Source organism: Ostrea edulis, chromosome 6 (genome assembly GCF_947568905.1).
Source record: "Ostrea edulis chromosome 6, xbOstEdul1.1, whole genome shotgun sequence".
NCBI lineage: Eukaryota > Metazoa > Mollusca > Bivalvia > Ostreida > Ostreidae > Ostrea > Ostrea edulis.
The window spans coordinates 34420945-34444962 of record NC_079169.1 but is presented as its reverse complement, the minus strand read 5'-3'; the positions used below and the strand labels follow the sequence as shown (position 1 = coordinate 34444962).

The 24018-nt window shown below is 34.8% G+C and overlaps 1 protein-coding gene across 2 annotated transcripts in view; it reads right to left on the bottom strand.

Annotated features, from left to right (window-relative positions):
• Window positions 1-12939, bottom strand: part of LOC125683342 (cadherin-related family member 1-like) — a 30991-nt gene extending 18052 nt beyond the window's left edge. The window contains exons 1-4 of one of the 2 annotated variants that reach the window (XM_048924402.2): window positions 12618-12939; window positions 8051-8107; window positions 7057-7193; window positions 2778-2849 (exon numbers count right to left, since the gene is read on the bottom strand). In XM_048924402.2, coding sequence (XP_048780359.2) covers window positions 2778-2849; window positions 7057-7193; window positions 8051-8107; window positions 12618-12696 — 345 coding nt within the window. In that variant the 5' untranslated portion in view covers window positions 12697-12939. The remainder of the gene's footprint in view (window positions 1-2777; window positions 2850-7056; window positions 7194-8050; window positions 8108-12617) is intronic. The other variant, XM_048924403.2, reaches the window with a different exon arrangement.
• Between the last annotated feature and the right edge of the window lie 11079 nt (window positions 12940-24018).

Here is a 24018-nt window from a genome sequence, read left to right as displayed (position 1 = left end):
CGATTTAAAAACTGACTATACCCAGAACAAGCTCTTGCATATCGAATCAGTTGAGAGATATAAACACCATATGCAGGTGATGATGGGACTCTTTCCCAATATTCAAAGACGGAAACACAGTCATGGACATCGTTCATATAAAAGACCAAGTATAAATGATGTCACGTTTGATTAACTTTTACTTTACGTCAACAGATAATTAGGTCCACATCATATTCGCGCATAACTTTACTCTGTTCCATTGATAGTTTTACATACGTTATTTCAAGAAACAACAGTTAGTCTAAACTTGGATTTTTCAACACCTGAATATAGACTGAACTCTATGATTATGGATGTTGCCAATCACAGACGTCTGGCATAATCCTCGACAGAATTCATAATAGAGATGAAGTTCTATCGCCAATTGAAAGACCAAGGTTCTCTGTATTTAGGACCTTTTAGAATAAGTGATTTGAATCTTCATTTTCAACTGTATCAACATCACCAGTAATGACATGTTCAGCTGGACTATAGTTGAAAGATGACGAGAACACGTACGCGGATTACGTATAAGATGGTCTATATCTAGGCACTGCAAAGTTTGTTTATAATTAAAAGGTTTGGAGCAATAGTAGAAGTATATTGTAGGAAATACTGGGTGTAGACTTGAATTTAAAATAAGTTGGATGAATATGAGTTAGCGTACCTATACTGGATTCCTAAACTCCATAAAAACCCTTACAAAGATACACTGCTGGATCAAGTAAATGTTCTACCAAGCCCCTATCTTTGCTCCTCACGAAAATATTAACAGCTGTGAACAGGAAACTTCAAACGTAATGTGCGACTACATATGCCAGAAGTGATGTAAATAAAATGTTAATCCTAAAAAATTCTAAAGAATTTCGAGAACACTTGAAATCGTAAAACTTTTCCCAAATCAACAACATCAAAACGTACAACTTTTCAACACTTTACATGACCATTCCTCGCGATAAATTAAAGGCTAGACTTTTCGACATCATAGACAGTTGCTTCCTCAACAAAAATGAAAACGCAAATATTCCTAGATAGTAATGAGTCATTCAAAAAATTACTTTGTTTTCTGCCACTCTGATTCCACGCACAAGTACTCTAAAAATGAAATAAAAAAATATGCTGGAGTTCATCATTGACAATATCTTCGTGGTCTTTGGTGATCAGGTCTTCCAACAGTCTGTTGGAATTCCCATGGGCACGAATTGTGCTCCTTTGTTAGCTGACCTGTGTTTACATTCCTATGTACATGTAGCAGAATTTATTCAAAAACTTCTACGTGAGAAAAAGAATTTCTTGATGTGGCCTTCAATACATTAGCTTCTCCATCGTCAACTTCCCATATTCATGTATCACCTGCATCTGGTGTTTATATCTCTCAACTGAATCAATACGCAAGAGCATGTTCTGCTTATGGTCAGTTTTTTAAACCGAAGCAGGCTACTGACAAACAAGTTGATGGTGCAGGGGTTCCAACAGGTTCGTTTAAAGTCAGCATTTCGCAAAGTCTATGGTCGTTGTAACGATCTAGTTTGCCAATACAACCTATCACAAAATGACGTGTTTCATAATGATTGTTAGGCTGTTCTTGGCACACTGATTTTGACTACGGATAACCCCGTTTAACTGATCAAGGTATAGGGCTCACGGCAGGTGTGACCGGTCGACAGGGGGTGCTTACTCCTCCTGGGCACCGGATCCCACCTCTAGTATATCCAGGGGGCCGTGTTTGTCCAAGTCTATATTTTGTACTGCTTATGAGAGTTGTGAGATTGATAATTATCTTCGTCTTTCTTGGCATAGGACATGTGAATATGAAAGATGAGTGTCACTCATAATTCAAAAGTTGTAAGAAAGGTTAATGTTTCAAAGAGACAGAGGCAAAAACAGTGGTATTGGTATTTCAAAAATTGAATTCACGCAATATAGAAGGCGAATATAACGAACAGTAATATATACCATTTGCATTTTGAAACGATTTTGTGTGGCCTTTTAACTCTCCAAAGAATTTGATTATAATCAATTTCATGTACATTCTCATATAAAAAAAATTATTGCCTATTATCGACCCAACCTATCCCCGGAGCCCATATTATATTGTTGTTATAACATGCATAGGAATACAAAATGTACCATAATACACGTTACGCAAATCACTACACGAAAAGGTGAAGATAACGAACAGCGATCCAATTCATAACCCCTATAAGAAATACAAAATTAAGAGTTGAGCAAACACAGACCCATAGATATACCAGAGGTGGGATCAGGTGCCTAAGGGGAGTAAGCATCGATTTGAAAAGTGGTCATGCCCAAAATAAACTCTTGCATATCGAATCGGTTAAGAAACATAAACACCATATGCAGGTGAATATTTTGGAATCATAGATATAGGAAGTTGACGATGGAGAAGCTGAAGTCATCCCGTTTGTCATAAAGTTGAGTTGTTAATTGTTAGCTTGCCGTTTGAATATATGTTCAATGTAAAACTTATACGGTACCAATTTTGATGCACCAAATGCGCATTTCGACAAATAATGTCTCTTCAGTGATGCTCAACCGAAATGTTTGAAATCCGAAAAAAAGATAAACTTGCTAGAGCTATTATAGGGGAAAACAGAGTGCCAAGTGGAGTCAAATTCGTCTAAGGATAAGAGCTATGCACGAGGCAGATAATCCTTAATTTTGAAATGAATTTCTAAATTTTATCACAGCAATTAAATATACATCCGTATTTGTCTATTTATAACTGTACTTACCGGTGCCTGTCCGCTAGGTGTGCATAACACGTTTTCTGTGTATTTCTTTCCTCCCACTTGACAGGGTTCAACCTATAAGTAATTGAATGGTGGATTTTGAAAGCTGACAAGAAGTTATCAGAAATAGAATATTTTCTCATAAAACAAATTAGAGAATATTTCCTAATACAGAATTCATATCATTACAAGAAGTAGACGAAGCTTTACAATGACAGAATACGATCATATTAAATAGCCTCTTAATAATAGCGTAAATGTAAAATATTTGCCTAAAATCTACAATCATATTATGATATTAAGATTATTCCTTAAATAAAGTGGAAATTGTAACATGAAACTATCCGTTTATGTTGAAATATAAAAGTCGTACATTTGTCTAGAAATAAATTCAGCATTTTGCTTTAGAATCTCGATTCAAATCATTACATATCTCAACTCGGACCAAAATGATTAAGATTCAAATTGTGAACTCGAATGTTTCATATGTTCCTGTTGTTTCAAACTCTGGTACATACGTTTGTTTGTAATGCTGATTTTGTTCTACGATAGAAGAGAAACGTTAACTTTATAATTAGGCCATCGTCGATTTACCTTTTTGTTACTCTTACATAATAGCAAAAATGTGTTCAAAACCACAGGGTTTTGACACAATCTGATATACATAGTATAATAGTGAGAGGAGAGCTAACAAAGCAGCCATAAATTCTCGGATGCTCGCTTCAAATTCTCAAAACTTCGGTATTAATCGTGATAATGCATAAAAAAAAATCCCAGTTGAAAGCCAGAATATTGTTGTTTTATAATACATAAATCGTTTCCGAGCTCAAACGAGTCAACCATATTATGGTTATTCAGCACTGAATGACTCAAGTACAAAATGATTGGACAATATTACTACTTTTGCTGCGGATCTTCACCGGAAATTTAAAGTTTCAATAAGCAACTAGGTTAAGGGCTTCCTTAGTAAAATGCACAATGATCATGAGGTGAAATTGCACCTCAAATTCACAGGTATCATTACAGTTATTACGGTTTAACACCGAAACGATACTACCCATAAGTTGACTGTGACTGAGCTTTCGTAAATTCTCCTCATGGTAAATTCCCGTGACGTCAGTTGAATATCACGTAACACTTTATTTTTGGAAAACAGCAAGAGGCCCAACTTGTGAACAAAAGTTCAGGTTCATGCGGGTAACCAGCTGAATTCTTTTTTATATACTCAGAAATAAATAAAAATCCATAACATGAAAACTATTGGGAGCAAATTCATACTCAAACTAAACATGCTATAATTTAAAAACATATCAACAGTCGTGGTTGTCCACATTCCTATACATATCATACCGTTAATATACAAGACAGAAATTGCTCCCTTCACGTTTTAAACGCATAGATATATTTAGAATATATTCCAGAAAAATTCATAGATTATCTATGTAAATAAGGGGATTTCTAAACGCATCAGTCATTCAGATTAGGGGCGATTTCAAGGTCACAATATAATATGAATATCACCTTCGTGAATACTATAAATTAAAAATGGAGAATGACTTGATATCATAAAGAAATAATATTATAATCATTTGACAAGTAATGTTTTCACGTATACATCTTATCACTTGATAACAGTAGTAAATAACGACAAAATATTATGACACTTTCCCCGCGATACAACTATCAGAACATAGTACGTTGTAAAGTAAGTTTTCATTGTGACGTCATATGGTGCGAGGTGCAACAGAGGTACATTTATAACAGCACTGATTTTCCCCGGATAGCTTTAACCGAGCTGCGTATGGTTGACTCGTTTGAACTCGGAGGCTAATAGCTGATGAAAACGAATCTGATCTGGCGAAAGGGTTGACTTCAAGTAGCGATATTTTAAACAGTAATTCCAAGTTGGACTGCAACGGACGATGGATGTATAAAATCCAACGTAATGAAGGAAAATTGCATGAAGAAAATGGCGACCTAATTCTCGGAAGTTGGACTTATTTTTTCAAAGTTTCTGTGCAGTCAGGTAAACGATTTATGTAATACAAAACAGAACAATATTCTGGCTTTCGACTGGGAAAACTTTTTATGCATTATCATGATTTATACCAAAGTTTTGAGAGTTTGAAGCGAGCAGCCGAGAATTAATGGCTGCTTTGTTAGCCCCCTTCTCACTATTATACTATATATACCAGTTTGCTCAGATTGTGTCAAGGTCCTGTGTTCAAAACTGCTCTGTATGTTTCCGGAAGTAACAAAAATTAAATGCAAGTTTTTACCTAATTTGAATAAAATTCAGGAATTTATTGAATGACTGTGAGTAATATATGCACAAACGTTTCCAAACTACCTAATACCACCTTCACATTCACGGATTTTTCTTACGAGTCCTTACGGATCTCCGACTCGTAGTCAATCGCAAGCATTCGTAAATCACTCGTCGGTATCCGTTAATAACTCGTCACAACTCGCACACTCGTAAGGATCCGTGAAAGTACGGGCAAATTTTTTGACATGTCAAAAATTTGTTCATGATTGTCCACGGATTTCATTTTCTGTAAATAACCCGTAAATAACTTGTAACAATCCGTAAGTATCGTAAACTGGTCGAAAGAACACGTAAACTGCTCGTAAGAATCCGTAAAACACTCGTAAAAAGTTGTGTGGGTTTTTTTACGAATCTTTGCGGTTAGTTTACGATATGTTACGGATAGTTTACGAGTTGTGTACGGATTATTGCGAATGCCTAAGTGATATTTACGATTTCATTCACGTCGGGTTACGATCGCTTTACGGATTGTTCAGAGTCATTACGAGCGCTTTACGTATAGACACGATTACTTTACGAGTGCATACTTAAACTTTACGATTAATACCACCTTCACACTCACGGATTTTTCTTACGAGTCCTTACGGATCTCCGACTCGTAGTCAATCGCAAACATTCGTAAATCACTCGTCGGTATCCGTGTCTAAATCGTAACAATCCCTGTACCTTTACGGATTTGTGGAATACGCAAGAATCCGTAAGAAAAATCCGTGAATGTGAAGGTACCATAATCCCATGCGTTCAGACATTTGTTAAATCCTATGGATAATTGGACATTCTACTCATTAACATCGATGTGAACGCTAAACAAACTTTTTATTTTATAGGCGACTCAGCAAAATGGGTTATTGCCAATCTAAACAGATATGCTAAGCACGTCTGTTTTCTTGTATATGCCATTTGACGGAGAACGAAATAAACATCATTCTTGATATCACCTTCACACTCCATACATACATGTAAACCTATGGACTCTTTCCATGTCAATCTTCATACAAACCATTTCGCTACAGTAGACCGCTTTAAAACTCAGCAAAGGATCCTGCGCACATTTTCCGATCCCAGCTTTATCCAATTGAACATTATCTTTCAGTTTACGAAGATCGGTGTTATTTTGACATTTGTGGAAAGCACCAACAGAATTCGCAACTTTTACCTGAATTCTTCAACGTCCCAATATTTTAACTGACATTTTTCACACGTTGTCATTTATTGTACTGCAATCTTGGATTTTCACCGAGAAGGGTTGGATGTCGCGACAGTTCCACTTGGTTTTGCTGACCCCGATTTGCATCTCATTCTACTCGTACCGGGCTGTCTGAGGATCAGGGAATGTATTTTTAGGAAATTAAATTGGAAACATATGATCAAGTTATATAGCGCACGATGGGTGTGACCGGTTAACATGGGATGCTTACTCCCCCTAGGCACCTGATCCCACCTTTGGTGTGTCCAGGGGTCATCGTTTGCCCAGCTTTTAATTTTGTATTATTTATAGGAGTTATGAGATTGATTACTGTTAGTTATTTTCACCGTTCATTCTACATACTATAGACGACTGATCACACTATGTTGATAAGTGTTTCACCTGGATAAATTTTCTTAATCATTTTAATTTTTCTATGTGTAATTTTACAACTTTTATCCTACCTTTTGTACTTACTCTAACCTTAGTATATAGATCATTATTTTCACATGCACTTTTATTGCATATCCATTGTAATTACATAACTATTTTAAACATCCTTAACCTGTACACCCAGGAGTCTATGGACTTAGAATGTAATTGACTAAATGATAAGTGTACAAGATAAATTAAAGTAAATTTTTTGCTTTTGCTTTTCTTTGTAGGGATTTAATATTCATACTGGTTATTCCTCTTCCTATTGTGAAGTAAAACAATGCGACACTTGAGTCCTATATGTACATTGTATAGATACAAGCCATGCTCACGTCGTAGTCGGATTCTATTTTTAAGATCATCCTATACGTCCCGTTCTCAAATGTTAGTAGGATCAACGAGGAACCAGTTCCAAGGGTCCAGTCCTGGGTTGTTGTATTCGTGTAGTTGCTGGTGTAGATTAGAGAACCTTAGAATCATAAAAAAAAAACACATTCGAACGCAGTTCTAAAACATATTGCGATGTCTCCTCCTCTGATATCTATTATAAATGCAGAACGGAACTGTCCAAAATTTGAATTATTATAGTGTTTGATTCTAGGTGTTTTTATTTTCTAATTTTTAAAATGTTAATAATATTATTCTTTTGAAACTAGTTCATATTTGATGATAAACATTTCTAGATATTCATTTCGCAGTTTGTTTCCGATGTGACCTATTTCTGACGATGTAACCTATTTCTGACAATATGACCTATTTCTTAGAATGTGACCTATTTCTGAAGATATGACCTCTGTCTGATAATACGACCTATTTCTGACGATGTGACCTATTTCTGAAGATGTGGCCTATTTCTGACTCAGACTTTGTTGGAACATTCCTTTGAAGATATTTTTCATTAACACAGCTTTCTGTTATAAATCTAATATCGCATGAATGATTGTATGTGACTAAGGCGTCTTTTATTTATGATATTCATTTTCATAACGATTATCACCAGAATGAAAATATACGAAATAGCGAATTGAGGTTTGGATACCATAACTATTTAGACAGATGCCGACGGAAACCTTTTTCGAACTTTTGAAAAATACAGTCTTAAATAAACAAGTCTATGCAGTGTTATAGCATTGATATTCTGTTCTCAAACTTGAAAGGAGATATGCATCAGTATTCTTTAGATTCTATAATTATTAGAACCGACATAACAACGTATCTTGCTGTGAATTTTTATGTCTTTCTACATTTGAGAATTGATCTTAGATATATTTCACAAGACTGACTGCTGAACTCCAAAACATTAAGCCATCAGAAACGTATATTTACCATTTTTTGCTGTTTCATCGAAATTTATGGGTGTGTCTATAGGGAACGTGGAACAATCTGAAAGATAATGATATACATACAGGCGTGTCTATAGGGAACGTGGAACAATCTGAAAGATAATGATATACATACAGGCGTGTCTATAGGGAACGTGGAACAATCTGAAAGATAATGATATACATACAGGCGTGTTTATAGGGAATGTGGAACAATCTGAAAGATAATGATATACATATAGGTGTGTTTATAGGGAACGTGGAACAATCTGAAAGATAATGATATACATACAGGCGTGTTTATAGGGAATGTGGAACAATCTGAAAGATACAGTTATACATATAGGTGTGTTTATAGGGAACGTGGAACAGTCTGAAAGATAATGATATACATACAGGTGTGTTTATAGGGAATGTGGAACAATCTGAAAGATACAGTTATACATACAGGTGTGTTTATAGGGAACGTGGAACAGTCTGAAAGATAATAATATACATACAGGCGTGTCTATAGGGAATGTGGAACAATCTGAAAGATAATGATATACATATAGGTGTGTTTATAGGGAACGTGGAACTGTCTGAAAGATACAGCTAAACATATAATAATGACAAACGTTTACTCTACAAATATTTTTTACATACTTGAAACTATTTTACATAGATTATTCTTTTACGATATGAGATAATTCATTATCCATAAGCATTATGGGCGGATAAAAAAAATCAGGCGCTGCGATCCAAATTTGTACCTTCAATGACCCAATAAGAGGGGTAAGGAAGACCTAAAAATCATCATTGTTGTTACAAATACTCAACAAACGGGAGATAACAACTCCTTAACTTTTCCTCAGATCGATCCTCCACTGAGCACGCATCACATTCATTTAAATAGAATTGCTCTAGTACTGATAGGTAAGCGAATTAACATACATTATACAGGTAACAAGAGTTGTAAATAAAAAGTCTAATTATCGACACTAACTTTCAACTCGTGTTTTAAGCAGGAGTGACATGTATTCCAAAATGGCGCCGTGTTAAGAAGACAAGTAGTGTGGGGATAAGTTTTGTTCATATTTTGTATCAGAATGTACAGGATCCATAAAACACGGTACAAAATATAATTTTCAGACATAATATATGAAACTAAATTATAATTTAAGAATTGAAGAGGAAATGAAGGGGGAACTTTCCACAGCATATGTGACAGCAGACTGTCAAGATATTGGTTAATTCACCAGGTATTATAGCACATTTACAATGAGTTCATTCTAATTGCCTTTTACTAATTAAACACTATGCAATTGATAGTGAGTATATAAAAATTAGAAGACATGATAATTATCAGTTCACTGACAATAAATGTGGATAAAAAAGGCATTCCTTACGCTCCTATTTTTCGCGATGAAAACAAATACTACACACCACAAGATGTTTTATTTTGACAACTGAGCGTGCGCTAATGCAGCACTAGATTTACAAGGATTGCTTTAATCCTATTCATCCACAGTGTGCAATTGTAGAAAATGTTGATCTGTTTGTTTATTGTTTACTTTGTTATCACAAACTTTAGGTATTTTTTCTTTTTCATGTACATGTACATGGTATCGACGGAAAGAATCGCGTGTTCATAAAGTACCAAATCGTTCTCGTTTCACGAGGTAACCTGTTTTCGTCTTTTTATGAAAAGGTTGAGGTAATGTTCAAACATTGATTACACAAATCCCAAAAACAATACAAAATCTAGAGTCTAGGGCAAACAGGGACTCTTGAAACAAAAACAGAGGTGGGATCAGGTGCCTAGCTGGAGTAAGCACCCCCTGTTGACCGGTCACACCCACCGTGACCCCTATATCGTAATCAGCAAAATGACGTAATCAGTATGTAAAGAACGAGTGTTATGAAACGCGTCAGGTAACCTTCGACCCATTGAAAGGTTGTATATAATTAAATATAGATTATCATATGTTGACAAATGATTATGATTGTTTATGGTTGTACGCTATTTTAGCAATATTTCAGACATATTACAGCTGAAAAGAGTACTCTGAAGTTAGCTGTTTATTGCATATTGAACACATATATTCTACAATTAGTCTGATCAAAGTGAAGGTGTCCTTGTCAGTATTTTTATAAATATCGTGTAATTACTATGAACCCATTCCCTAAATTCTGAGGAATTCGCGTTGTTGACAATGTTGTTGAAAAATGAAGCGTATCTTTTCAAATAATTTAGCCTATTGTTAGTCGAAGGTTCAGTTGACCTTTTCTGATTAGGGTTTGTATCGCGTCCGCCAGGAGTAAACGTTTCATATTTATGCACTTTAGATTCAGACGATAGGCAACATAAAAAGTTATAGAAATACACAGTCTGCGAAAGGGAGACCATTCAGACAACCCAGTTGAAATGTTTACCATGTCTACATTTCAGTCATGTGATTCGTGACACCTTTCTTTTTATTATAGCAATATACCAATGAAAAGTCACTTCGTTATTGTAATATATTCATTACTCGGCTAAATATTATATTTTGTTAAATGTAATCTAACTGTTCTGCCTGCCTCCATGATCATATGCATGTTTATGAGCAATGGGTTTTCTACTAAATGTGCTGAATAGTCAGGCTTTTATCCTAAAATGGAAACATCTCATTTATCTGTGAGGTTATAAATGCTATTATCCTGTAAATCAATTGTGAATTAGAATTATCAATTGTATATAATAACTTTACAAATATATCTATCCTCTCGTGTAAAAGAGAAGTATAAAAAGCACGTAGGTAACACAATTATTTTAAAAAGACTAAATATGTGCTAATCATGTGACCGTTAAGGCCCATGGGACCCCAGCTGCTATGATTTGCAACATGAATTTACGAGAAGAGGATCGGACACAAGAGATCAAATATGTACATTGTTTCAAATTTGTGGTGTATAATTACTAATCATTTGCAAAATATGCGATGAATTATCAGTTTAGAAATTAGTTTTTATTAGAATTAATTTAAAATAAGAATTAGGTTAGTTTTCATTAAACCCACAGATTTGATCTACATGTACCTTGTGGAATAATGACTCTGACCACATACTGAATCACCAATTTTTTTTCGAGGGGGGTACTCATAATGAAGACATCGGTACTAGGGAGTGAAACAGAATTTCGTCGTGTGTGATTCAATTTACAGCATAGAAGAGTTACTTTATCATTTGCTTGACAGTAGTTCCAAAATTCACTATTCAATAGTTTTCGAAAATGACATTTACAATGAGCCGTGCTTCCACGAAATACATCAATAGACTGGAAGTCGGTCTAGCGAATTCGTGAACTAAATATTTTCTAAGTTCATCATGTTCTCCAGACTACGGTTTAGTATCTAAACACAATCGTGATTTTCTTTTACCTTGGCAAACATTGACGTACAAACTAAAAACAAAAATCATATCCACCCTAGTCATACCATTTTTTATACACTGATGTTGATAACAGATTGCTTATTTTTACAATTTCATTATTATTATTATGTATGAAAAGGTGAATATATCGAACATTGATCAATTTCATAACTCCTCTAAAGAATACAAAATTATAAGTAAGGCAAAAACGGACTCTAGGCCTCGTGATCATAAACTGAGAATAGACTAGTCTAAATTTCAAATCTAGCTAACTTTTGAAATGATTTTCATAAACAAATAAAATTTGTATGTTTGCATCGGAATTTTATTTTTATAAACCTGCAGTTTTTTAAAAAATATATGTGCTAAATAAATCTTAAGATATAAGTGATCAAAATCTATCCTCAGTTTATGGTCTTGAGGTCTGGATATACCAGAGTTGGGGTCAGGTGCTTAAGAGGAACAAGCATCCCTTGATGACCGATCACACCCTATATCTTGATCAGGTAAAAGGAGCGATCCGGAGTCAAAATCAGTGTGTAAAAATGACTTAACAATCGGTATAAAACACGTCTAGCAATATAAGAAAATATTTACAACGTACGACACACATTTTTACAAAACATTATTTTTGGATTCATGATGCAAACGCATGAATGCATAATACGAATGAACAAACGCTTGCGAAATGCTCACTCGGGACTTCTATTGGAAAGAGAAGACATGGGTTTATCTAGGGAAAAATGATTTAATCAACTATTTAACGTAATAGCAGAATAAAAAGGATTACGTTGTGATAGAAAACTCCTAGAAGACACAATTTTACTTCAAGTGTTTAAAAAACTTTTTAACTCCCTAGAGTGTTCGTCGTGCCGTCAGAATTCATTACCCTGGCCCTGCTGATAATTCCTAGATGCGCCCCCTGTTTAGTGATCATGGAGAAAACGTAGTTGCTGGATATAGCAATGTTTTGCGTGCAGACAATATCAAAAATAAAAACAAAAATATTTTTTGATAAATCAAACAGAAATTCGCGGAAATGAAATCGTTTCCATGAGACAATACAAATATATGTATTTATAAATGGCATTTTGTAATTCATTTTGCGAGACACTGGTTTTCAAATGAACATACTAGCACTAGTGTTTAGTCTTCTTCAAACTCCTTTCCATACTTACCTTGTGAAATAACAGTTCTTAAACCAGATATGAAATAAAATAATAGCAATCCATGAAAAATAGCCCCCATCTTCATCATTAGTAGTCCTCTGAATAGATATATAAGAGACGGAACTATTCCGAATTTATTCCGAGTTTTTTAAAGTAAATTTCTCAATGCTGTGGCCCTATTGATGTTTTATCAATGTTTCTTACTGCCGTGTAGGCCTGTCACAGAATGAATCGATACCGTTTAAGTTGATAAGATTAATTTGCCCGAATTCGGCTAATTTTATCAGGTACGTTTTCTCTCAGCCGTACCTGGAGAGAAACGTGCATGAATGTTAAATTTCCGGTATCGCACAACTCCCGTTAAATCGACTACATACTTAAAACCTCACATGTTTGAATTTTTATCACCTACTTTGGGCATTTTGGCAATAAAATTGTTTGTTAAACAAGAGGCTATCGGACACTTGTTATAATCGGTACATTTATAACTTCTTCTTTATCATATTTCAATATTTGCTTTCATTTCGTTAAAAGAAGTCAAGCAATTTCGACCACAATTGAAGAAAGTATCATATAAAGTTATGATATCTTTTTGGTCGGGATCGAAAAATTTGTGTAATTTACAAGCTTCGTGTAAAGTGGTCAGTTTAGAATTACCATAAGAAGGTTGAAGGACTATCGACTTTATCTGATATTGACACGAAAGAAATTCATCTCTTACTCTGTGTGTTCCTCCAATGTTTTAATGGACACCGCTTTTGTTGACCAACATACAGTGTAAATAAAAATACACATTAAACTTTTGCGCATATAATGCACAGGTATGCAACTTCTCTTGGGAAGAATTCACTAAAATATTAAAAAATATAATGACAACTGGTTAAAATCCGGTACTCTTGCAGTTTATAAAAGGCTGTTTCTGATTCCTGATACCGGAAAATGTTTCAGAAAATCTTAGAATCTCTATAGGTTACTTTTTGGCGGGGGATGTAGGAACTTTGGAGATCTCTACACATTGCTATGTGACGGGATCTAGAAACTGGAGATCTGTAGACGTGACTGTGTGACGGGATCTAGAAACTCTAGAGATCTCTACATGTTACTGTGTGACGGTGATCTAGAAACTTTAGAGATCTCTACATGTTACTGTGTGACGGTGATCTTGAAACTTTAGAGATATCTACATGTTACTGTGTGACGGTGATCTAGAAACTCTAGAGATCTCTACATGTTACTGTGTGACGGTGATCTAGAAACTCTGGAATTGTCTACACGTTACTGTGATGGGATCACTGCCTCATCACAAAGCCTGCTACATTACATCAGATAAGGAGATATGTCACTTTACGATGACACTGCTACTCGACTATGAATATACAACAAGCCCAGAACGAATCAGTTTCTAAACTGTATGTAAACAATGAGATAAATGATGAGATTATTACAGATTAAAGTATTTTCTAAAAATGGCACATTCTTCCAACCCTCTGTTGGATTCATTTCATTCCCAGTGATCTACTACAATGAAAAAAAATTTGAATTTCTTGTGAACCATTGCCGTTGCTTGTTTCTTAAGTCGGGTTAAAGTTTGGCTTTTAGATAGCGGTGTGAATATGGGAAAAACGTGTTAACCCAATTTAAAACTTATGTTTCTTGACAATGTCTAAGGATTCTTGTATCAGTTACAATGTCTAAACAACAAACTTTCCTGCTCGTATTAAGTGCAAATTGTATTCTCAGAATAGAAAACTACTATTGATTTTCTTATCTCTGTCTAAATGTGTTGTAATCATTGATTTTTTATAATCTGTTGGTTGTGAAAACAGGTGCATGAAAACTGCATATCTGTCCTAGGACACAAAGCTTCTGTATTTGCATTAAGCTTGGAATTTGTTTTACCAATAACATGTAAAGGACATCGTTACCAAAACAAGAAAAAAGCTAAATCGTTGGAACAAGACATTGGTCATAAGTGATACTATAAAAATACAAATCGAGTAATGGAATAGCACACTCCTCTTATATTGAAGTCGGTTATATTGAACTGCCTGTTATATTGAAGGTAAAATAAATCCCCCAGTAGCAATAGTTGTATAGTTCAGCATTGGTTATACTGAACTTTGGATATAATGAACAATTCAGTTCGGTACCCTGAATTTCATTATATCCGGAGTAGACTGTACTACTAATTATCAACTCCTTACTACAATATAGTATGGAGCAGTGGTCATAGCCTAGTGGTTGATACACTTTCTTTACAGTCGGCAGGTTTCGGGTTTGATTCTCAATCCTGACACAGCGTCAAACTTAAACAATTCAGCCCTCGCTGACACGGCCTTGAGAGTCCTATAAATAACCTTCGCTGATACGTCCTTGAGAGTCCGATAAATAACCCTCACTGATACGTTCTTGAAAGTCCGATGAAGAATCCTCACTGACACGGCCTTGAAATCCTATAAATAACCGACGCTGAACCCTCACTGACACGGCCTTGAGAGTCCTATAAATAACCCTCACTGACACGGCCTTGGGAGTCCGATAAATAACCCTCACTGATACGTCCTTGAGAGTCTGATAAATAACCCTCACTGATACGTCCTTGAGAGTCATGCAACACAACTGGCAATTTGCAAAACTTTACTTACAGCTAGTGTTGTCTCTATATGAGTGAAAAAATTGCAAATGAGTAATGTAAATAAATAACATACATCATACAAACAATCTCGTGGGGATCCGGGTTAGAATAGATCCTCAATACCCCTTGCTTGTCGTAAGAGGCGACTAAATGGGGCGGTCCTTCAGATGAGACCGCAAAAACCGACGTCCCGTGTCACAGCAGGTGTGGCACGATAAAGATCCCTCCCTGCTCAGTGGCCATAAGCGCCGAGCATAGGCCTAAATTTTGCAGCCGTTCACCGGCAGTGGTGACATCTCTATATGAGTGAAATATTCTCGAGAAGGACCATATTGAAAACTAGCGTTATCGCTAAATATGTAATCCTGGATAAATAAAGGCTTTATATAAGGACGTTAAACATTATTCAATCAATCAATCAGACTTAACCCTTATGCGACTTCATTTAATTTTCATTTCTCTTGACCCCACATTTAAGAGGTGGGGTTATTTAATTTCATGCAGGACGTATTACGTATAAAAATGTTATGAATGAGTAGTTTGAAATGACAGTTTGTATGCCATTGCGATATATGGTCCACTTGGCCACATATAGATGAAATGGGCGTTAAGCTCACATATAAAGAAATAAATTTCACTGTGTCGTCGTATGTGCGTTACATATAATATATACAGATGTGACTGTGTCGTGGAGTGTTCGTACAAACTTATACGTATGAAATATTCCGAAGTTCTGCAAACATTCAAAATAACAAATAATAATCCCTCCTTAAAAGACTTACAATCAAGAATTAGATCAATATATCTGTGTGTTCATGTTTCGCAGGCACTGGACGGGTTTAACAGAAGATTATATATAAATAATTATGTTTCAGAGCAAATACACTTCACTTGAATACCTCTCATTTCCCTTTAATAAGGAAGTCCATGTGAATAATGACAGGGCGTGGTGTTTAAAATATCTTACTGCCTTTTGGTCAAATTTTCCATTATCTTCAGCGGCCCCAAGCAGCAGAAAGAGTGCAAATGCAGCTATAGTTAATAGAATTATGCAGATATGCAATTATCATCGGAGTGGCGATATGCTGTTGGTTGTATTTACTTGTGTAAACTCTTTATTTCATCAACGACATTATATGACGTGCTGGGCTTTTTAAACAAGAAAAATAGCACTTTGAAAGTTTGTTATCTCATAATTGAAATGCCTTGGAGGCTAGAAACAAAACATGTGTATAAAGCCTGTTCAGATTTGTTGCAAGGATAATGAAAAAATACCATTGCTCTGTTTGCTTTTGGTAGAGTAATGTCTTATAAGTCACAGTTGATGTTTGTCGTTGTTGTTTTTTGACAACAGGTCGACATATATAGTATTCAGTAAAGACGGGTCGCTGTAAGAAATAAGATAAATGACTTGGGTATTTCATCTCGATGACAACCAACGAGAGGCGTGGTACAACGTTTTTCGCTTATGATTGTCTTCCACGAAATCATAGGTGCTTTACACCATTCCTCTGTCGACTATTCTGTCTGTCAACCATTCACTAATGCAACCTATTACCAAAACGCTAACCAATACCTTTGAAACGAACAGAACTAACAATCTAAAATCAGAACTGATATACTTCCGGTATCATGATGTTAGGACTTGAGACAGCAATAAATGAAATGGAATATATCCAGCAATCAAATCAGCAAATAATGCGAAAATTAAAGCAATAGTTTTAAGAGACATCGCATTGCTACAAAATTAGGCCCCAGCACTATTCTATTTGATGAAGGGACAGAGAAGCACGTGTATCACGTTTTTCGTATATTGCATGGTAACCGATTTAGTGTTTATCCAGGAAATGGAAAATCATGCATAAAAAATAGATATCTGGTACTGTGTTGACTAAGGAAATGGACCCCAGTTTCATTGTTCTTGATTCTATATGGACAGACCAAATTTGAAATTAAGACCAAAATCAATTTAAATGGAAACGCAGAGGGATAAGATAAAACGTTCACATAACGTAACGATCGGACTTATGATGGCTGCATTTCATTTAAAGATTGGATAAAGTTCTTGACCTTTGTACTGATTATCAGCTGACAGTGGTTTAGAGCCAGACTGTTGTTGATTGTTATGATAACCCTTTGCAAAGTTCCGAAAAATGTGCACAGTATTGTTGATCTCTGATAGGAAAAAGTACAGTGCATAGATTTACAACATGTCTAGTGTTGTTTGTATATATAACGATTTCCATTGATCGTAAACCATTGATTTACAACATTTCAACCACAAGAGTGAACTTCGAACACGAATTGAATGTTTGAGGGATAGGTGAACATAGTACGAACACAGCACAAATTTTACTCATGTTAAACGAAAAGCTGTTAAAGGGTGTGTAAAATGTTCAGTGAAAAATGCATTAACCTCAAACACTGACATATGAATACGAAAAAGTGTTTAAGTTTAGTCAGACATTGTAGTGTTGTACACAAACATTCCAGCTTACTATGATAATGATAAAACTTAGAAAAACAAACTACCCGAACATTTAAAACTTTCAAAGACTTGTGACGACGTGCGCGCATGTTTTTTGTTTTTTTGTTTTTTGTTTTTTTTTTTAATTTTAGAAATAACACCGTAATGATTGAAATATAGAATATTTCAAGGATATTTCTACATGCACAAGAAATTATTGAGGCGCAAGAAGAAAAAAATTCAATAGGCAAATACCGTACAGCGGGGTTTTTCCGCGGGCGTATTTGGCCATTTTCTAGCTCATAAGTATACAAATGATTCTAGCAGAATATATTTTGGCTGACATGGAGTTCCAAAAAAAAAAAAAATAAAAATATATATATATATATATATATATATATATATATATATATAGTTGTCAGAAACAACTGAAAAAAAGCCCAGTTGTTTATTTACAGAGTGCTACATGTACTAACTGCAAATAAGCGTATTATGATAGCTAACGTATCTGGGTGCAAATTTAGCTAGTAAAGATATGGTGGTATAATACAAAACCGCTAAAATAAGGCAACATTATCACACCGCAGAAAAAAAAACCGCTATACGGTGTTACTATTTCTCTTACATTGTTAAACGATAGTTAAAATCAAAGAATTAAAGTAAATTAAAAAGAAAATAAATAAGTAAATGAAAGGAAAAATATTGTGACTTCTACAGAAAAAGAATCTATCCATTTCACGATTGATCAAATTTGTTACAAATCATGTCGTTTTTTATATAGTTGAGTTATTCATATGTACTACTGCTACTAGAAATATCCAGGTTTAGAGATTTGCTACACGATTAATCTTCTCTATTGATATTCGATTATATAGAAATAGACTTGATGGGTAGCCTCGAGTAACATCGCTGTAAAGATACAAAATATGTCTGAACACTCGCAATTATATTGTAAATGTTCACTTAAGAAGGACGGACTTATAAACTACCTTATAATACTGATCAGGGAAAGCTATATCCGCCCCATCACATTGTTAGGCTGCCTTAGAAAACTTCATACGCAGCTTAAAACGTACCGTGAAGAAATGATTATGATCGAGATATAAGGGTCTCGGTGGGTGTGCATGTGACTACTCCTAAAGATGTAAATGGAGTTTGTGATAGAAAACGTCATTTTTCGACACCTATTTGCCCCCTGGGGCCAATATGAAAATTCTGAAACCTTATTGCACATCTACAGGACATTACTATTCAGCTCCTAGAATACCATGTGATTGCTCCTACAGATGTAGATGGAGTTTAAGTGACAAGCTTTATGTTAGAAAACATTATTTTCAGGCCCTATTTGCCCCTTGGGGCAACCTTATTGCACATCTACAGGACTTTGCTATTCAGCTCCTAGAATATCATTTGGATTGCGCTTAAATGTGGACACAGTTTTAGTGACAACAACCGAGACGGACGGACCGTATAAACAATATACCCGAAATTTCTTTAGAAAGTGCGGGTATAATGAAAGCTTACCTCAAGCATGAATGTAGAATAATATAGATGTAGAAGTACATGTCAATAGAGAATTCTATGGTGATATTTTGCATTATACTCTGATTTCAGTGCATATGCATAGTACAAATTGAAATTCAATAAATTTTGCAAGGGAAAATTTGATGATGTTGTGATATGATTAGATTCAATGTCTTTAATGGGTCTGACATGTCGGTAGAGAATCATGTTTCATATGATGATGTATTTGAGTTATACTTTCAATTCAGTGCAATGACATGGTACTAACTAAAATGTGAAGTGTTGCTTGGGAAAATTGATTACTATGGTGATATGTGTAAACATATTGTCTTCCATAGGTCTGACATGTCAGTAAAGAATTATATGTTAATATATTTCCATTATATTCTCATTTCAAGGCAACTGAATTGTACAATTTTATGTTCGTTGCTAGGGAAAATTGGTCGCTTTGGTGATATAATTAGACCTGAAGCCTGTTCAGCAGAGCGGGCGCCCGCGAACATTCCCAATATAATAATTTCGTGCTAGAGGTGAGTACTAGCGAGCACCCGCTCTGCTAAACAGGCCTCTAATGTCCTCAGTGAATTCATATATCAGTAGAAAACCATACAGAGTACTAGCGAGCACCTGCTCTGCTGAACAGGCCTCTAATGTCTTCAGTGAATTCAACATTTCAGTAGAAAACCATACACATATTGGTATATTTGAATTAGGTTCTCATTCCAGTACAATCTAATCATACAACTTTAAATTTTATGTGCGTTGCTAGGGAGAATCCGTCGCTATGGTGATATGGTTTATGTCTGATGTATCCAATGGGTCTGAAATGTCTGTAAACTATTGTGGACCCTAATGATTTGTATTTATTTTCAGTGAATATAATAATTCCAATGCATATATTGCACATATTCTTGTTTTATTGTGTTGGAAATGGGCCTGAAAGAGTTGCCTAGCAACCGTTACTGTGTGAGTTTCCGACTCTTTTGACTTTTTATTTCAAGTACACTTGGCAGTCGGTGTTTGCTCAACTCTCTATTTTGTATTGCTTATAGGAGTTATGAGATTGATCACTCTTTGTTATATTCAACTTTCATCAATTGTTTAGAAAATATGCATCAAAATTCGACACTTTTCGGATAACTGAAATAATATGTATTGAAAATACCTTAAAATTGTCAAATTTGCTGACAGATGATAAATATGAAAACAATGTTCATTCCAAAGTGCTCTACAGATACTTATAACAGTATTTCATTAGTATTCTATACTTTAATTTTTAGGTACCCTTCGTTTCTCCTAAATAAAATCGCTATGTTTGAAAACATGTTATTTTCTTCTTTTTCATTATAATTTTTTGAAAGTTCGTCTTTCAGCACTTTACAAAACCTTGTACACTGGTTGCTATGGAAACACAAACATTTCATTTTCCATAGCAACCACTGACACACAGAAATTTTACTTTTACTTTGCATGCCTTCATATATCATTATTATGAAGAGTTATGGAAAGTTTCATAAAAATCCAAGATTATCAATGAACCGTCTTTTGCATGATTCTTACAAGGACTGCTACATGTACTTAATAGATGAAATTCTTGTCTGTTTACAAAATAACTCTAAATATTCTGATGCATGCTTGTTAAAATTTTGTTTCTCTTATGAAGTCATTGTGTAAGCAAGAAGCCAGGTGAATGTACACTGTACCTAGTACATGTACAATTGACCCAAATACTTTTGAAACGGTATAATTGTTTTCATACGCAGGTCTGATCACGCGACTGATTTGAAGTCATAAAAAATTGAATGTCAATTTCTTTAGCATTGTCATATAAGGAAACACATTGGGAAATGTAAATATAATAGATCGTCTAAAATTCTGGACAAGCAAAATAATATAAAAACTGTTCTTGACAATTTTCAATATCCTTCAAAATCTTAAAACATGGGGAAGGTTTAGTGTGATGCACGACTCGATGTACCTTTCAAAATATTTTTTCTCAGCCTTCAAATTCGGGGTGGGGTGTTTAGATTTCTGAATTTGTGGGGATACATGGATTCGATTCATACCTTTGATCTTACATTCGAATTAAGAAATTGAAGGTTATTTCTACTTGTCTTGGAAATGATCGGATTTACAATGCCGAAGTCGCTGTTCATTCCAGTGGCAATATTTGAAAGATAAACCATGATGTCATACCTTTCAATACCTGGTGTGACTTTTAGATTCTTTAACTAGATTTACATTTTGTCTAATAAAATGAAGCAAAAATAAATACGGATATAGAAGAACTCAAAAGTCCCCTATTCCTTTTTTGTAATGCTGAATTTTCCATTGTAATTCAATAAAACAACCGGGTTTGAAAATTCATGAACAATTTCTATGGCCTCTCCTTTCAAATGTCATCTTTTATCACTTCTAATTCTACCTCAATTTTTAAAAATGACTATTTAGTTTTTCATAATGTAACTCATTAGCACTTTCAGGAAAAATACCCATATTATTTGCATACATTAAAACAATTAGATAATACTTGCAGCTGCACAGGGATCTTTACTTTTGTTAATATATTCGATTTCAAAATAAATAACGTAAAAAGAAAAAGGTATGGGGTGACAATACCTCCCCTTGCAATAAACCAGTGTGAAAAATACAAATTGAGAGCAGGCCAAGCACAGACACCTTGACACACCAGTGGACAGTGTCTGAGAGGAGTAAACGTCCCCTGTTGACTGGTCATACCAGCCTTGTATCTTGATCAGGTTAACAAAGTAATCCGTAGTTAAAAGTTTGAAACGCTTCAGACGGCTGTCACATTTATCATTATAAGGGAAGCAATCCAGAACAACTTATTTCTTCACTTTTCATTCAACTAATTCCGAGGATATTGTTAACTAAAGAAGTTAAATATAATGCAACTGTTTCACCCAAGTGTCTCAATAATGTTAAAAAGTCTAAGAAGTAAATGTCGCGGCTGTTACATTACTATTACAACAATTAATGCTACCGGTATACCTGATCAGGATATGGGGCTCACGGCGGGTGTGACCGGTCAACATGGGATGCTTACTCCTCCTAGGCACCTGATCCCACCTCTGGTGTGTCCAGGGGTCCGTGTTTGCCCAACTATCTATTTTGTATTGCTTGTAGGAGTTATGAGATTGATCACTGTTCGTTATCTTCACCTTGCATACAGTATATTGTCGTTTAATGGTTATATGATAAAAAAATTTTTTTACCTTATTATGAATCAAAAACCTCAATTGTATTTTATTTCAATATAGAGTAAAAAGAGTGTATGGCTGCATGCGTGAAATACTCGCTCTTGGTTTGAGTTAATTTCATTCTATACATTCTGTTTTACAGACTTTCTTTTCAAGCAGTCCGGCTAGAAAAAATTTAATGGGACATTTACTAAAAATGTGAACAAAATTTTTTCACATCATTTATTTTTCTATCTCCCCCCTAATTCATACACATTCCTGATAAATGGAAGCCAGGATTAGAGTTAATGGATAAAGTTTTATAAACTTCGTACGGAAAGTAGTTCCAGCTGTAATCTATATTGATTATTATACCAGATTGAGTTATCATGAATAAAGGTGTTCTCGGTCCATGTCTTGTAGCCGATAAAACAGATCTGGTGGGTCTTAGTTCGACATATATCGCTGTAGAAGTGTCAATAAAAATGTCTGTACCCCTCTAGCGTTGGGTTTAACGGATTTAAGTACTGCTTTCTAATACTGAACTTTGGTTTTTTACTGATATATTCTTGATAGCTTTACCCACAGTGAAATGTTTATACCTTTACCACTTACTCACAGCGAAATGATTGAAATCAGTGCTAACCTTTGGAGAGAACTTTCTCGTTGGTAGCTTATATATTGATGGAATAGTTTGAATTCTTATATGTAGAGAATGACAAATAATTAAACATATTTGTTTAATGATATAAGTTTACCTGATGCAAGGTTGGAGTTAATGATATAAGTTTACCTGATGCAAGGTTGGAGTTAATGATATAAGTTTACCTGATGCAAGGTTGGAGTTAATGATATAAGTTTACCTGATGCAAGGTTGGAGTTAATGATATAAGTTTACCTGATGCAAGGTTGGAGGAGGTTTACGTATAGCTTCCTTATAAATCAGGTGTATTTTTTGCATTCTGACTTCTTCACGTTCCCTCTCCTTTATTCAACGTATGCATTGTGTTACCTTCGTTGAAATATATAGATCGATATTAATTAATCTCGTAATATAAAGCAGATAAATGTAAAATATTATTTCAAAATACCTGTAAAATTTCTCTTTTAGAAAATGCAAGAAGTACTGAAGGAAGTAATGTCCAGCTTCACTGTTTTCCTGATCGAGATATAGGCCTCATGGTGGATGTAACTGGTCAGCAGGGGATGCTTACTTCTCCTATGGCACCTGATCCCACCTCTGGTGTATCCAGGAGTCCGTGTTTGCCATACTCTTGATTTTGTACTCTTTATAGGAATTTTTAAGGTAAATCACTGTTCATTATCTTTACTTTTTCATGTGACAATCTTTGAAACCATTTACAGAGTATTCTGTTAAAATTATTCGCTTTTCCATATCGATTTAACTCATACAAGGATCCTATTGGAAATAAGCCTATTTAAGTTTTTATGGACTTTTAATAATAAAAGTAAGGTCTTTATTTATCCAGGATTACACATTTAGCGATAACATTAGTTTTCAATATGGTCCTGCATATAACATACGTACATACAGATTTAGAGTCCCCCTCCCTAGCCACAAAT